Raw genomic sequence first — 16,055 nt, 5'->3', positions numbered from 1 at the left:
ACACAGCGGAGTTGCATTACTGAAGGTTCAGGAAACAGAAAGGTGAGAAGCAATAGTAACAGCCTGCTGCAGTTCTAAAACAGTCCCAGTGAAGCAAGTTGGAGCATGCCCCTTCGCTCCATCTCCTTGCTGTGGAAAAGTGCTGAGCACAATGTTCTGTAGTTCTTTCTATTACCCTTGGTTATGGAGAGAAGCTCAACAGGAGGAAGGCTTGCTGATGAAATCACAGCCACTGACTGAAAATGTTCAAGGCTTCCCTTCCCTTCTTGGGACATGAGTCTGAGACTACACAAAGCCTTTCTGTTTTCCCCAGGAGGTAGCTAAAACTTGCTCTTAGAAAAGACTACAAAGTCTTGATGGTGAAAATAAACAGCAAACACACTTTCAGTCACTGTTATTTGGGGCACTGGTCTAGGATAGATCAATGCCACAATGCCACAAACAATTCTGTGGTTCTTCAGGATGCTCATTTAACTGGAGCCTGTGCCCTGGCCAGAGGTACAGCAACTACCTGTTAATGTGTGTGTGTGCATGTAAAAATCCTACTTTAAGGACCTTAAGATCATCCAGCTCCAGCCCCCTGCCACAGGCAGGGACCCCTTCCACTGGAGCAGGGTGCTCCAAGCCCCTGTGTCCAACCTGGCCTTGAGCACTGCCAGGGATGGGGCAGCCACAGCTTCTCTGGGCACCCTGTGCCTCAGCACCCTCACAGGGAAGAGCTTCTGCCTAAGAGCTCATCTCAGTCTCCCCTCTGGCAGGTTAAAGCCATTCCCCTTGGCCTGTCCCTACAGGCCCTACATTTACTGGGGGTAAGTTTGGTTTTCCTTAACATCAGAAATCCCTTCCCATGTCCTTTGAAATATATTTGCCTTCAAATGAACAGGATCATGTGTGTTTATGTAGATCCCCTGTTGCTCAGGGACTTTCTGCTCTGTTCCTAAAGATTCTTTCTTTATTAACTTCTAGGATGCTTCAAAGTCCTACAAGAAAGCTGGAGAAGTTGCAACAGTTGAATTACATGTGGAAGAAGGTATACAAGTAGAAACAAATCCTTTACCTAAGAAAGTTTCCCCATTGCACTCTGAAATGACAGATTATATAAAGTCATCTCCTCCGACTCTTATCAGTAGCCATAATTCTGACTTAAAGGATAGAACACAGATTAACGGAGCAACAACTGTAACAGAGAAATTGGCTCAACTTATTGCAACCTGTCCTCCTTCAAAGTCTTCCAAAACAAAGCAGAAGAAGCCTGGAAGTGGAACTGCATCTGGTTTGGTTAAAGACTCTGGGAAGAAGCTACCAGGAACTCTGACTACAAGTGGGTTAGTTAGTAAAGATTTGGTAAAGAAATTGCCAGGATCTGGGATTGCTGTTGGGTTGGTTAACAAGGACTCAGGGAAGAAGCCATTAGGGATTGGGAGTGCAGCCATATTGGTTAACAAAGACTCTGGGAAGAAGCCACAGGGGCTTGGCCCACTGATTGGATTGGTTAACAAGGACTCTGGGAAGAGGCCACCAGGGATCAGCACTCCGCCTGGGTTAGGTAACAAGGACTCTGGAAAGAAGCAGCCAGTGACCAGCTCTGCAGTTGGATTAATCAGCAAAGATGTTGGGAGGAAGCTTCAGGCTATCAGCACTCCAACTGGATTGACGAATAAGGAGTCTGTCAAGAAGCCGTTAGGGATTGGCACTCCAGCAGGATTGATTAACAAGGACGCTGGGAAGAAGTTGCTGGGAATAACTAGTCCTGCAGGATTGGTTAACAAGGATTCTGGGAGAAAGATGCCAGGGACTGGCACTACGGCAGTTCCAACCAACAAAGACTCTGGAAGGAAGACACCAGGAATTGGCAGCCCAGTGGGACCAGTTAACAAGGATTCTGGGAGGAAGATGCCAGGAATTAGCAGTCCAGTGGGATTGGTTAGCAAGGACCCTGGAAAGAAGCCAGCAGGAATTGGCAGTCCGGTTGGTTTGGTTAACAAGGACTCTGGAACTCTGAAAGCAGATTCTCTGCTGCCTGCCTCGGAGCCCTTTAAGCTTCCTTGCAATTCAAACCTCAGTAGCCTTGAAAGCCATGAGACTACAGATGTTCTGAAGGAAAATACTACTAGCAAAACGTTTGAGAAGCATGTTATGAGACAGAATAAGGAAAGCATCTTGGAAAAATTCTCAATCCGGAAGGAAATTGCAGATGTAGGCAAAGAGATGTTCAGTGAAGGAATCTGCATTCCACAGGATGCTTACTCAGCCAGTGAAAAAGGGATTTATGAAACTTCTAAGCATGAGAAACAGCCTCCTGTCTATTGCACTTCACCAGACTTCAGAACAGGAGGTGCTTCCGACGTATCGACAGCAAAGTCCCCCTTTAGTGCAGTAGGAGAGGGCAATCTCCCATCGCCTTCACCCACCGTGTCTGTTACCACCTTAAACAGGAGCCTCTCAACAACATCTTCCCAGTTAGCGTCGAACTCCTTGCATTTAAGTTCCACAGCAGATCTCTTAGAAGGGATTTCGGATCAGATTGGCAAAACTCAGTTTTCCTCTGACAGTGCACTTCTGAACATAAACAGAACATTAAACCACACGCTGAGCACCGATTTTAAAGGTGCTGAGAAAGACTTAAGTGATTCAAAAGCTACTTACATAGAAACTTCAAGAACTAGTCCTCCTACGGGGAAAAAGCCCATTTTGGCAGCTGAAACGAGCATTCATGCTACGGTCACCCCTTCAGTAGTTAGTTTCACGAGCTTGTTTAGTAGCAAGCAGTTCCTAAAGATCGGTGCAATAGCTGCATCGGAGAAATCCTGCCAAGGAGCAAAGCCTCTGAGCACTACTCAGCAATCAAAACCTTTAAAGAAAAGAAAAGGAAGGAAGCCACGGTGGACTAAAGTGGTATCAAGAAGCACGTGTCGACCTCCAAAGGGTCTAGAATTAGAAAGGTCCGAGCTTTTTAAGAACATTTCCTACAGCACACTGTCCAGCAGTAATTTGGAGCAGGCCAAATTCTTGAAGAACATAGGAACATCTTCGTTCGTGGAGCATGACTTTGTCAAGCATCAGCTGCCAAAACTGAATGAAGCTAATGGGCAGTCTCTTGCGCTCTTAGCTGAGACTGACAAGCAAACTCCAAAGTTCTACAGCACTCACAAACCCTCTAGTCTGTGTATGTCAGATGATTTCTTACCTGACATGTATAAACCCAAAAGAGGAAGACCTAAAGCCAAGGAGATGCCAGAGCTCGAAGGTCCCCCCAAAAGAACTCTGAAGATCCCAGCATCAAAAGTCTTTTCAGTGCAGTCGAAAGAGGAGCAGGAACCTCCAATCTTGCAACCTGAAGTGGAAATTCCCTCCTTAAAACAGAGCTTACCAGGACAACCTTTTCCTAAAAAGAGAGGGAGGCCCAAAAGACAGATCAGGTCCTCGATTAAAATGAAGCCACCGATTCTTTCTGTGGCCCCTTTTGTTGGCACAGAGAACTCGAGCAAGATGGGTTCTGAAGGCGACCAGCATCGAGCTGGGGACTTCTTTGAGAGAAAGGAGCAGCTCCGAGGGCCAGAAGAAATCCAAAAGCCCGCTCTTTGTAGCATGAGCGATTTGGAAGCGGACTCGGACCGCAAAGTTGCCAAGAGGAATAACGGGCAGTTGATGAAAACCATCATTCGGAAGATAAATAAGATGAAAACTCTGAAGCGAAAGAAGCTCCTGAATCAGATTCTGTCGAGTACAGTGGAACCAAATAACAAAGGGAAAGTGCAATCTAAACTCCACAACACCGTGTCCACTCTTGCTGCCACGTTCGGGTCCAAATTAGGCCAGCAAATAAACGTCAGCAAGAAAGGAACGATTTACATAGGAAAAAGGAGAGGAAGGAAGCCTAAAGCTGTCCTCAATGGTATTTTAACCAGCAGCTCGGCCAGTTTGACAGTTCTGGAGAAGTCTGCTCAACAAGCTCCTGGTACATCCCTGGGGCAAGTGCTTCCCCACTTGCTGCCTTCAGCAGGTACCAGTTCCGAGATCCTTCCATCTCCAGTTTGCTCCCAGTCTTCTGCCGTGAGCGGGGGCCAGAGCCCTGTGAGCAGCGACGCGGGGTTCATCGAGCCCAGCTCGGTGCCGTACTTACACATCCACTCCAGGCAGGGGGGAGTCGTTCAGACCCTTGCCATGAAGAAGGCTGCTAAGGGCAGGAGGAGGTTATCTCCACCTACGCTGCTGCCCAACTCTCCTTCGCACCTGAGCGAGCTGACCTCGCTGAAGGAAGCCACCCCGTCCCCTGTGAGTGAGTCCCACAGCGACGAGACGATCCCCAGCGACAGCGGGATAGGGACAGACAACAACAGCACCTCCGACCGAGCGGAGAAGTTCTGCGGGCAGAAGAAGAAGAGGCACTCGTTCGACCACGTTTCCCTCATCCCACCCGAAACTTCCACTGTTTTAAGTAACCTGAAAGAGAAGCACAAGCACAAGTGCAAGCGCCGCAGCCACGACTACCTTAGTTATGACAAAATGAAGAGGCAGAAGCGGAAAAGGAAAAAGAAGTACCCTCAGCTTCGAGGGAGGCAGGACCCCGATTTCCTCGCGGAGTTGGAGGAGTTGATAAGTCGGCTGAGTGAAATCCGAATAACCCACCGAAGTCACCACTTCATACCCCGAGATTTGCTGCCTACCATTTTTAGGATAAACTTCAATAGCTTCTATACCCATCCTACTTTTCCTTTAGATCCTTTGCACTACATTAGGAAACCTGATTTAAAGAAGAAGAGAGGCAGGCCTCCCAAAATGCGGGAGGCAATGGCAGAAATGCCCTTTATGCATAGCCTGAGCTTTCCTCTCTCCAGTACCGGGTTCTACCCCTCTTATGGCATGCCTTACTCTCCTTCTCCCCTTGCAGCTGCTCCCATAGGCTTAGGTTATTATGGAAGGTACCCTCCAACTCTTTATCCTCCTCCACCCTCTCCTTCTTTTACTACGCCCTTGCCACCACCTTCGTACATGCATACAGGCCATTTGCTTCTCAATCCCACCAAATACCACAAGAAGAAGCATAAACTGCTGCGCCAGGAGGCTTTCCTCACCACGAGCAGGACTCCGCTCTTGTCCATGAGCACGTACCCCAGCGTTCCGCCGGAGATGGCTTACGGCTGGATGCTCGAACATAAGCACAGGCATCGCCACAAACACAGAGAGCATCGTTCTTCCGAGCAGCCGCAGGTTTCCATGGACACTATAGCGGCCAATAGCTCTTCTCGAACAGTTCTGGAGTCCCTGAAGCGCTACAGGTTTGGGAAGGAGGCTGTTGGGGAGAGGTACAAACACAAAGAGAAACACAGATGCCACATGTCTTGTCCACACCTCTCGCCTTCCAAGGGTTTGCTAAGCAGAGACGAGCAGTGGGTCAGGAGAGAGCCTTCGGAGCCCAACTCCTTAGCGCTGGGCCTGCAGACCCCGCTGCAGATAGACTGTGCAGAAACCCCCCCCGGCCTGTCCCTGGGGGGGTTCACCCCCAGCTCGGAGCCCGGCAGCAGCGACGAGCACACGAACCTTTTCACAAGTGCAATAGGGAGCTGCAGGGGCCCCGGCTCCGCCAGCGCCAGTGGACGTAAAAAGCTGCCCGAGAGCCCCAGCCTGTTCGGCGCGCAGGAGCCCCCCCTCTCCCGGCCCCTCCGGAAGGAGCCGCTGCCTTCCATGGAGAAGGCCCTCCAGCCGCTCACAGGTAAGGACTCCAAGTGTGCTTTCCTGGGCCTTGCTGCTTTGTGTTGGACCAAACGTGCTAGAGCGGGAGGGCAGGGCCAGCCCTGCCTGGGTAGGAATCCTCCTGCGTTGAATTCCAGCCCTGCTCTCGCTCGGGAGGTCTCTGTCCTGTTAAACTCTGCTCTGGGCAGCATTTGGTACAGGCTAACAGAGAGTCTCCTCCAGAGCTGCTTGTGGATTGTGGAAGTAGCTCTTCCCAGCGGGTGCCTCTTGCTTTGGTCCAGCAGTACGTGGAGTTAGGCTGAGGATGTTTTGTCATGGAAAAGTCTTTTCTTTTTCCTTCCAATTTTAACCTCCTGCTGAATTGGTTTGAAATTTCTCTTGATTTTTGAGCCTTTAAGAGCTGTGTTTCTGGTTGGGGTGACATTTGGTTGAGTTGGGTTAGACCACCTCTTGGTGCTCATTGTGAATAACAGGTCCAGTTCAAAACCTGTTCCAGTTTTAGTTAGTTTGAACAGTGCAGCTTTTGATCCCTGAGGCCTCCAGCAGTACCTCAGAACAGTTGCTAGATGCTGCTGGGAATGCCTAAGACCAAACCTTGTCATGACTGCTCTCTTCATAGCCTCAGACGAAGCTGAAGCACAACTGACTGAGCAGTGATGCTATTGAAGGCAAAGACCACTCTGGAGCTGTGAGCTTTGCCATGTGCATAACAGGAAAGACCAGATCTCATGTGAAATTTAGGACATGAAGAAAGGAGTTCATTTGAAGTAGTAATATGGGGGGGTTGGTTTCTTTTTGTACATGAAAGCTAATGCTGTGATGAGATCCATGGCTTTTCCTCATGGCTTGTTTGCTGTCCTACCTGTGCCATTAGCCTACGAGAGATTCCTTCTTGATGGTCCATTTCTGTCCTTCTCCACCTCTGTGCATCATAGCAAGCAAATGTTCCTAAAGCTAAACCAGAGGGATCTCACTTTGAATATTCAGCATCTGCAGCATGTTGTGTTGGCACTGCCAGACTGAAACGAGTTTTTCTGTGCTTTTCTCTTCCCTGATCTGTTTTTCAGGCGCTTTGCCAACACAGGACAAACCTTCCCACAGGCAGTCAGAGAGCACAAACTGCAGCCCTTCCAGAAAGAGATCCACATCTGAGAGCACATCTTCTACAGGCAAGTCATGGCTGGGGGCCTTATTTTCGAGACCACTGCTATAGGAAGACCTATGCTACTACAGACAACTTCAAGAGCAGCAATATGTTCATGGAGATAGGGAGGTTTTCTACTTGCATTTTAGGACTCAAGTACAGCAAATGGGGTTGTAAAATAGGGGAACTTGAGCAAAGTAGCAGCAGCATAACTATGGCAGGATGGAGCCTGGCTCCTCACTTAGTCTTCATGAAGCTCAGTGCTTTAATGCTAGCAAGACCTGCGATGCTCCAGTTAATCAGCGGATTGGATGAATAGGTTAATTCCTCCATGGGGAAGAGCTTGACTTCCGTGCTGTTCTAAAGGCGGACAGTTTTCTACTCTTGGGTAGATAAGTGTTAGGGTCAGGGTGGGCTCTGCTATGTTCTCTTGGTAGCATGTGAGGATCCTGCTAAAGTGATGGAGGATGACAGGCAGCTCTTCCCAGCAGTGAATGACCCTAGGGCAAGGTACTCCTCATGTGTTTTGAGCTTTCTTTTGCACAGCAGTCCTGTTGACACAATTCAGACATTCTTAGACACCGATTTGTAGTGAAAGTCCTAAGGCTTGGTACTTCCAGAACTACTTATGATTTCCATATAGGATGAATGTGCCAAAACTGCTATTTCCTCCTCCCTTTAAACAGATAGTTGTGACAGATGCTTTAATCAGCATCTGCCAAAGAAAGTCATCACAGTGAGGAAGTGTTTTCCCTTTTCCTGTCTGTCCTGTTAATGTACTTCTACTCCTTTTAAAAGGGCAGCTGCAGGCAGGGTACATCTATGGATAGGAAGGTGTTAAAAGTTCATGCAGATTTTGTGCAGGAGAGCAGAGGAATGGAAGGAATCACAAGTTTATCAACTTCAAAGTCATTGAACTGATGATGCGGCTGAAAAGATGAGTCTTTGTTAGGATTTCCATGGATCTGGAATGCATGTGGGATTTCAGTGTGTTTGTCAGAGAGCTGCTTTGTTGCTGAGGGCTGCGAGTGTGTCTCACTAGGGCTGCAGCTGGTTTGGGGATCACAGCCTTCAGTTGTCCCAGCCTTTTGGATCAGATTCCAAACAGAAGCACTAGTTCAAGAGCATCCATTAGACTTGGTGCCCAAATGTGTTGGAGAGTTTGGTTATTGTTGGATGGGGCAGCTCTTTATAGAGCTCACTGTGCTGAATGGATGGTGTTTCTGTGAGGAATCCTCAGCTCCATCCTCACATGTATTTAAGGCCAGAAGAAAACCAAGGGTAAATTCTCTTTCTTATTTCATCTCAAATTGAAAGCTGGGTGTGTAAATCCTTCCTCTTCTCCCAGAGCTTCTCAGGTTCCTGGGTTTTCCAAGTGCTTACAGCACTGACCTGACAAATGTTTCTGCATTCCTTTTCCAACCCGTAGCAAGAATGTTGCTACAGGAGGATTTTAGGATTTAAAACTTCCTTGTTTAAGCTGTGCACTCTCTGAAGTTGTTTGTGCTTTCTCTTGTCAGCCAATGCATCATCTCCCTCCTGTCAGACCCTTTTATAGAAACATTCTGTTGCCTCCCCCTTACCTTTGCAGTAGCATGTGCTCTTCGGTCGGCAGCCTCAGACCCACTGCTTTAAGTAGATCTAATGTAAATAACCGGCCCCAAGGAGCAGTAACATTCTGTTGTAAATGTTAATGTGCAATTGCGATCTGTTTAGGAGAAGGCAGCATCCGTTTTATTCAATAAAATCCAGGGCTGCTTCTGATTAAATGCCATCACAAAGAACCAGCTTCAAGAAGCTCTTGGTTTGGAACAGACCCCCTTTTTGATACAGCATGATCTGTATGGTGGACCCGGAAACCCTCTTTTTCTGCAGCTCTAAGAAATGGGGACTGTGTGTGAATAAAGAGAAAAGAATTGTGTTAAAGCTGATGTAAAATGTAGATTTTCCATTTCTGCCTCACTGGGTCTCTTCTCTATTGGAACTTGTGTTCCAGAAATTGGTGTCTTCCTGTTCAGTGCTCTGGGCAATTTGAGGATATAAAAGCCTGTCAGCCTATCCAGCTATTCTGTTTTCATTCCAAGCTCACCTGGTTATAGCTCAGGTCTCTCAGTGTGTGTGTATTTGTGTTTCAGTGATGGGAGTACCTGCCCGGGGAGGAAGGCTGGCAAGTACTGATGATCCAGTGGATACCTTGCTGCAGCGCATGGCGCAGCACGACGGCCAGGCTACTTTGGACAAAACCTTAGAAGCAGTCATGGCAAATGTGTCTGTTCCACCATCAGCCAGTCCTGCTCGAAACAGAGAGAGAGGGCTGGGGAAACAGGACAGTCTCGGAGCTCCAGCAATTCCCAGCAGCTCCTGCAGCGATAGCATCTCGCTTCTGTCGGACAGGCTACCAAACAGCTACTCCCCACGGCACCTCAAGAGGAGCGTGGTTGAAGCCATGCAGCGACAAGCCAGGAAAATGTGCAATTATAACAAGATCTTGGCAACAAAAAAAAATCTGGACCACGTCAATAAGATCCTGAAAGCCAAAAAGCTGCAGAGGCAGGCACGGACAGGGAATAACTTTGTGAAGCGCAGGCCAGGGAGGCCTCGGAAGTACCCGCTCCAGGCTGTCGTCTCAATGCAGGCTTTCCAGGCAGCTCGACTAGTGAGCCAGGAGCTAGAGAAGAGAGAAGAAAGCAGCAGCCCCTTACACCTGGGACCTGATACCATCACAGATGTGATTGAAGCTGTGGTGCAGAGTGTGAACCTGAATACAGATCACCGGAAAGGCTGGAAGAGGAAGAGGTGGCTTGCAGAGGAACAGGCCAGGAAACGCCAAAAGCCTTTGCCAGAAGAGGAACAGGAGAGCAATAAGAGGTAACTCCCTTATAGTTTTGTGCCATCAGTATAGTTGTTGTTGGTTTTGTATCAGTTCAGGCCATGAAAGAATCCTACTGGAATGAGCTCTGCTTGTTACGTTTGCTTTTCAGTGTAGAGGAAACTAGCATGTCAGTGTTAAGTGTGCTTTAGGGTCTTCCTAAGTTTCTGAACACCCCATGATGAGATGGAATCTCAGGTAATCTAAACCTGTTGGTTTTGTGCTTGTGTCTCAAGTGAAGCAAGCTTTATGGTTGTCTTGGTGAAGAGTGAGTTGGTAACGAATTTACTGATGAGGTACCATAGCAGAGATTGTTCTTTCATCCTGTTGGAATAAGGAATTGAAAGAGTTACATGCACCATGAGAATCTCAGAGTGGTACAGAACATAAGGTGAGATCGGTTGATATGCAGCAAATAAAGAGTAAAACCAAGCAGCAAGGAGGAGTTAAGGTGTGCACCTCTGCAATCAGTGGCTAGTAAAGGATCACCCCAGAAATCTACCTCCTGGTCTAGTTTTCACATGCTTATCCCCAAAACCATCAGTACAAACAGATCAAACTCTTCCATAAGTCTTCCTTTGTGTGTTTTCAGAATAGTGCTGAAAAATAACCCCATATTTGTGTTTCAGGAATGAATACTGTAATGTAGGCATTTAGATTCACAGACTGTGTCTGGAACCTTCTACATTACTCAGCTGAGACGCCAAGGGATAAATGTTACGAGTACAAACACCATTCTTCATGTAATTATTAGTAACACTACTATAAAAAGATCCTACTTTTCTCATGATTGTGCTTAACCACCGCTTGATTGTGATCATTGAATTGCCTTTTTGTCACTAGCAGTGCCATCTGCTAACTCAGAAACATGGGCACTGCTTTTCCTGCTGACCAGGTTCTAGAGGGGAATAATGAGCTGTGGTGAGGGAATCTTCAGTCTTTCCTTTCCCTTCCAGTTTCTCTGAGCCAGCAGCCGAACCTCCCAGTCCGCAGGATGCCCTTGGGAAACCACCTGGACCTGAAAACACTGAGCAGCCTTTGCCAGCTCTAGCCCAGCGTGAGAAAAAAGCCCCTCGACCCCCAAAGAAGAAGTACCAGAAGGCAGGGCTCTACTCTGATGTGTACAAAACCACAGAGTAAGTAACAGCACTGACAAGCTGCTGCTATTCCAGTGGAAACTGTCTCCTTCCACCTAGAACCATACAGAGCTGCCACTACTGAGCAGCTGAAATAAAACCATCAACTTAATTGAAAGCTGCAAAAAATTACACGCATGATAATTCTCAGAGTCTGAGCCAGTGAAGATTTAAAATGTAAGCCCAGTCAGAAAGCAGCCTCGAGCAATCTGAAAGTGGTTCAGATGAAGAAGGTAAGAGAGCTTCAATCAACAGGCTTAATGCTGATGGCAGCAAAAGTTCTGGGGGAGCTTGAGGTGTTCAGGTCCTGAGGACAATGTCTGCGTAAAAGAAGCCATTAGGTTTCCCTTTGTATTGACTGAATGATGACAACTGGTTATCTTTTGGGTGAGAGAATTTCAAATGCAATTTGTGTTGCACTTCCCTTGGAGCTTAAAGAGGTCTGATTTGGTCTTTCCCTTTACGTGCTGCTCCCCATGCCGAGTTCTTTCCTTGCGCTGGTCCTGATGTTTGTGGTAAGCTGCTTAAGAACTCTGAGGAATCTTTGCCCTACCAGGCAAGCTGATCCTACCTACGGAGTCTGAACTACTCTGCAGGGTTGTTTGAACACTGGTACTAAAACAAGGCATGGAGATGGCAAGGACAGAGCTATGGCCATCTTGATTCAGGTGTCTTGTCTTACAGCGAGCTGCAGCTTGAAGGGCTGATCCCACCATCCTTTCGTGCTAGCACTGCGTCACTTCCTCACTAAGTTCAGCAAACTGAATCAGCAGAACAAGTCACTTGGTTGTAATTCCATTTTCTAGTGATCTAACTTGCTGCTCCAGCTCTCCTGCACAGTCAGACATTTGCCAGTGCAAGAGGAGGGCAGAAGTTAATGTTGTTAGCCCAGAATTTATATCACTTCCTGCTGTAAAAGTCTGAAAACAGGATCTTGGTTGAGAACAAAAATGCAGCTCTGATCGTAGGGCACCCTCTAGTGATGGTACAGTCAAGTGTTAATCCCTGTATCCAGTAGATCCACTCTGTATTCTCAGGAGAGATCTTTTGCTTTTCAGCTCCTGGAATCATTATATCTGCTTATAGAGGGAAACATCTTAAAGGGCATGGTATGAAAATGAGCCAGGGTCCTTGTCCTTGATCCTGGGAGGCTGCAAGGACTTGGGCTTAGCCCTGGGAATTCCTGTTCCTGCACCATCTGCAGCGAGGTGTATCTGGCTGGCAAGTGTTCCAGCTTAGTTAAAGACTGACAGGAACAGCACTGGATCTGAGCAGCAGGGAAGGAAACCTGCTGTCCTGGGCACAGCCCCACGTGTGGCACTCCCACAGCCTGGGCAGTGGTACCCAGCAGGAATCCTGTTTGCCAGAGCAGTCTGTGGTGATGAGGCAAGCCAAGGGGGAAGTTACTCTGCAGGTCGGGATGGGGTTTGGTGATGGTAACCAGGGTCAGACACAGTCCATCATGGCCAAGGAGGTCCAGGCTCTAGCCAGGAAGCCAGAGCATGGCTCAGCCACCACCAGATCCACAGCTCCCATGGCTGTGGCTGAGCTGGAGGTGGGTGCACCCTCACCACATAGGCCAGGCAGGGACTGAGTGTAAATGGGTTTCTGGGCTCCATGAGCAGAGGTGTGAGTGGAAACCTCCTGTGGGTCTGGTGAGGATCATGTTAGTGCCACTTGAGCTCTGAATTTAAGCTTCTCCAAAGCTAGCAGCAAAGTGCAAGGAGAGGTCTCATAGTAGCTGAACACAAAAGCAGAACCTTCATTGCCTGCTGAGAAACCCCAGCCTAAAATAGCTCCTCGCCTTCCCAGTGGGAACGTGTGGACCTGCTAATACAGACCTTTTACTGCTGGTGTGGAGAGGCCTTTTTTAATTCATGAGGTGCTTTTTGCAGTGTTGGCGTTTCTAGAGCTGTGTCTGGTTCACACTCGATTGAGTGTGTTCCCTTCCTTTTAATGAAGAACTGTGCTTTATTTTGGCATCTCAGCCTTTGCCTCTGAAGTCCCTGAAGTGGTGGTGGCCTTTGTTGAGTGCACTGATTTGTCAGAAGAGTTTTTACATGTCTCTGACAACACTTCACTGCTGTGTTTAGAAGGGACCCAGTGTAGGTGCTTTCCCCAGTGTTCTTTGTGGCTGGCTCTAACACGGGTGTGTCTGCAGTGCCTGCAGGAATTCATGTGCTGTTTGTGGGGTTAGATAATTGCCTTCTGCATTTCCTTTCCACTCTGCTTTCCTCCTTGCAGCTTATTTACCCTCATTTATTTTTCCATTGCCTTCCTTTACAGCGAGTATGTGGGTGTTAAAAGGTGCACATTTGGCTCGAATTAAGTCACCTTTCCACTGAATGTTTTTCCTTTTTTTCCATGCCTTTGGTTTAAGGATTTGCCTTTTGGAAATGGAGGTTCACACTTTGCCTTTGCAAAATACCTTCCCATTCCCTCTTCGTAATCATGGTTTGGGTTGAAGGGACCTTAAAGCTCCTCCATTTCTGTTGTTATTCTCTTGCCTGGTGTTCTGGATGTTTGTGCCGTCATTCAGCCGGAAAAGATGGGGGTTGCAAATGCCTGTTCCTCATCCTGATGGGGTTTTGTCACTGTTCTTCACAGTCCCAAGAGCCGCCTCATCCAACTGAAGAAAGAGAAGCTGGAGTACACTCCTGGAGAGCATGAGCATGGATTATTCCCAGCCCCTATTCACGTTGGTGGGTACTTCATGTGTGTTTGAGTTGTTGGGAACAGATACCACACTTAGGTGACATGGAAGTACTCTGGATCACAGTCTCCCTTTTTCCTTTCTTCTTGCAGCCCCTTGCCAGGTCACTCATGGCTTTCAGCACAGGAGCTTTGCCAAAGGTCACACTCGTCCACCTGTGTCCTGCAGTGCAAAAGCTTGACTCAGAAGGCTGTTTTATTCCCTTGCTGCATGAACTTTGTTCTCAGGTTTTGTTTACCCCTAGAAAGAGCCAGTCTAGTTTCAAACCTGATTTAACTCCAGAATACTTTTGCTTAAATGCAGTACAATAAATGGTTTCCTTTTCGAACTCATCTTACAGTAGAATAGCCAGACACTACTATAAGCATTTGTTAAATCTCAAAAAGTAAGCAGGCAATATTGGGGATTTAATAGACTTCGAGGCCTTGGGTAGAACAGAAATGAGGTTTGGGGCTTCTCTTTGTGCCGTAACCTATGGCATGAGCGGGTAGAACTCAGAGTTCCAGGTTGGAGCTCACAAGTCTACTCCACCAGACTGGGCTAGTTCGGGAAATTCCATGTTATTCAGGGGGAATGTTTGACCCCTGCAGTACGAGTGTGTCATTGGTTTGTCTTCTTGAACTGAACTCTCTTGCTTCTTGCACAACGGCGACTTTTACGGGGGGTGGTGGCAGTGAGGAGTTGGACAGCTCTGGCTGAAGCAGTAACTGCAAATTCAGGCCTGAAGGTGTTAAGTTAAATCCTCAAACCCATGACCTTTTTTCAGTTCCTCTTGAAATTGGGTCATAGAAGTGGTGTGTGACCGAACCATCTGTCAGGATGCTCCTGTTCTCTCTTCCCAAGGCCCTGACCCCGTGGTTGGTTGTGTAGCAGATACAAACAAGCTCCTGCTCTGACGTTAAAGCTGCTTCAATTACTCTATATCAGGTAGCTGGAGAGTGGTTTAACTGCAGAGCTCCCAGGTTAAGCTCTCTGCCAGATGACTGCACTAGTGCCCACTTGACGGGGCTGGAGGGATATTCCATGCATCCAGGCACGGTGCCAGGGCACCTGAAAGAGCCTTTTGTTTCGCTGCTGAGGTCATAGAAGTGAAAGCAAATTCCCAGCAGATTTAGCTCTTTCCTGGAACCTGCAGTGGATGAATACAGCATTGAAAATGGAGAGTAATTGAGGGGTAAATTGGAAGGAAAACATTACAGTTGTTATTTTCCAGTGGTGAGGGCATGTGTGTGAATGTACATGAGACTCCTTCCAGCTGGAGGGGTGGGAAAGGCACTTGTTAGCATTCAGAAAAGCTGGGAAAATCAGACATGGGGCTGACACCTCATCCTTAGTCCCTCCTCACTTCAGTTCTGTGACACAGTGTTCACAGAATCCCAGACTGGTTTGGGTTGAAGGGACCTTAAAGCTCCTCCAGCTCCAACCCCTGCCACAGGCAAGGACCCCTTCCACTGGAGCAGCTTGCTCCAAGCCCCTGTGTCCAACCTGGCCTTGAACACTGCCAGGGATGGGGCAGCCACAGCTTCTCTGGGCACCCTGTGCCAGCGCCTCAGCACCCTCACAGGGAAGAGCTTCTGCCTAAGAGCTCATCTCAGTCTCCCCTCTGGCAGGTTCAAGCCATTCCCCTTGGCCTGGCCCTACAGGCCCTTGTCCAAAAGCAAAATGATGAGAGAACGTTTTAAGCTTGGCCAGAACTAACCCGGTGCCTGTGCCAGGCCTCAGGTCCCATATTAACAAAGTCTGTAATGGGTCAGTTGCCCTCTTTTGGGGAAAGCTTCAGGGTGACAGTAAATTTTGGGATAGAGTCTAAATCTGCAAGGAGAGCAGTAACTCCTTTCTGAAAGGAGTGTCAGTTGCTGCTGAAAACATAGACCAGCTTGAAGTCTTTCCAGAACATTTAGGGATGTGTTTGCCAAGCCTGAGTTTGTTCGTAAGTCTCTCTTTGTGAAGGTCATAGGAACAGGCTTGCATACTGTTTGGTTTCTTTGAGTACAAGGTTGTGATTTACCAGCTTGCATGAATGGTGCAGGCAGATTTGGTCTCTGCGCCACATCACTGTGTTCACAGGGATGCAGGAAAGTGTCAGCTGTGCGATTCCTGCCCAGAAGCCACCGTGAGGCACAAAGTTGAATTCATGTTGTCAGTTGTTTGCTCTTGTCCCTTGTGTAGCTCAGGTTCAGTGACCCCAGCAGGTTCCTGGCACTGCTCTTGAGAGTTGAGCTGTGACTGCTGGAGTTTGGTGGCATCTGTAACACCATCATCAATGCAGAGGGCAGCTCCCTCTGCACCGACCTCACCAGGCATCTCCTGTCTAAGGCAGCAGTTTCCTCACTGGCAGGAAAGGTTCAAACCTGACGGGGTAGAATGCAGAAGGGAGCCTTGTGCAGAGCTCTTCCCTGGGCTTGCCAGACAAACAAAATGTTCTGGGAGGATTCTGCTCTTCTGCCTCTTGGCCTTTCCAGTGTGGAGAGGCCCTATCAGAAGCTGGTGCTGTGCCTG

The 16,055-nt window shown here is 48.1% G+C and overlaps 1 protein-coding gene across 2 annotated transcripts in view; it reads left to right on the top strand.

The window, feature by feature from the left end:
• ASH1L (ASH1 like histone lysine methyltransferase) overlaps positions 1 to 16,055 on the top strand; it is a 38,228-nt gene that overhangs the window by 7,726 nt on the left and 14,447 nt on the right. For both annotated transcript variants that reach the window (XM_080634763.1, XM_080634762.1), the window contains exons 3-7: positions 967 to 5,713; positions 6,762 to 6,863; positions 8,974 to 9,706; positions 10,664 to 10,843; positions 13,451 to 13,545. In XM_080634763.1, the coding sequence (XP_080490889.1) occupies positions 967 to 5,713; positions 6,762 to 6,863; positions 8,974 to 9,706; positions 10,664 to 10,843; positions 13,451 to 13,545 (5,857 nt within the window). The remainder of the gene's footprint in view (positions 1 to 966; positions 5,714 to 6,761; positions 6,864 to 8,973; positions 9,707 to 10,663; positions 10,844 to 13,450; positions 13,546 to 16,055) is intronic.

Source organism: Psittacula echo (genome assembly GCF_963264785.1).
Source record: "Psittacula echo genome assembly, chromosome: 26".
NCBI classification, from domain to species: domain Eukaryota; kingdom Metazoa; phylum Chordata; class Aves; order Psittaciformes; family Psittacidae; genus Psittacula; species Psittacula echo.
The sequence above is the reverse complement of the archived record's forward strand: the minus strand, read 5'-3'. Positions and strand labels throughout refer to the sequence as shown.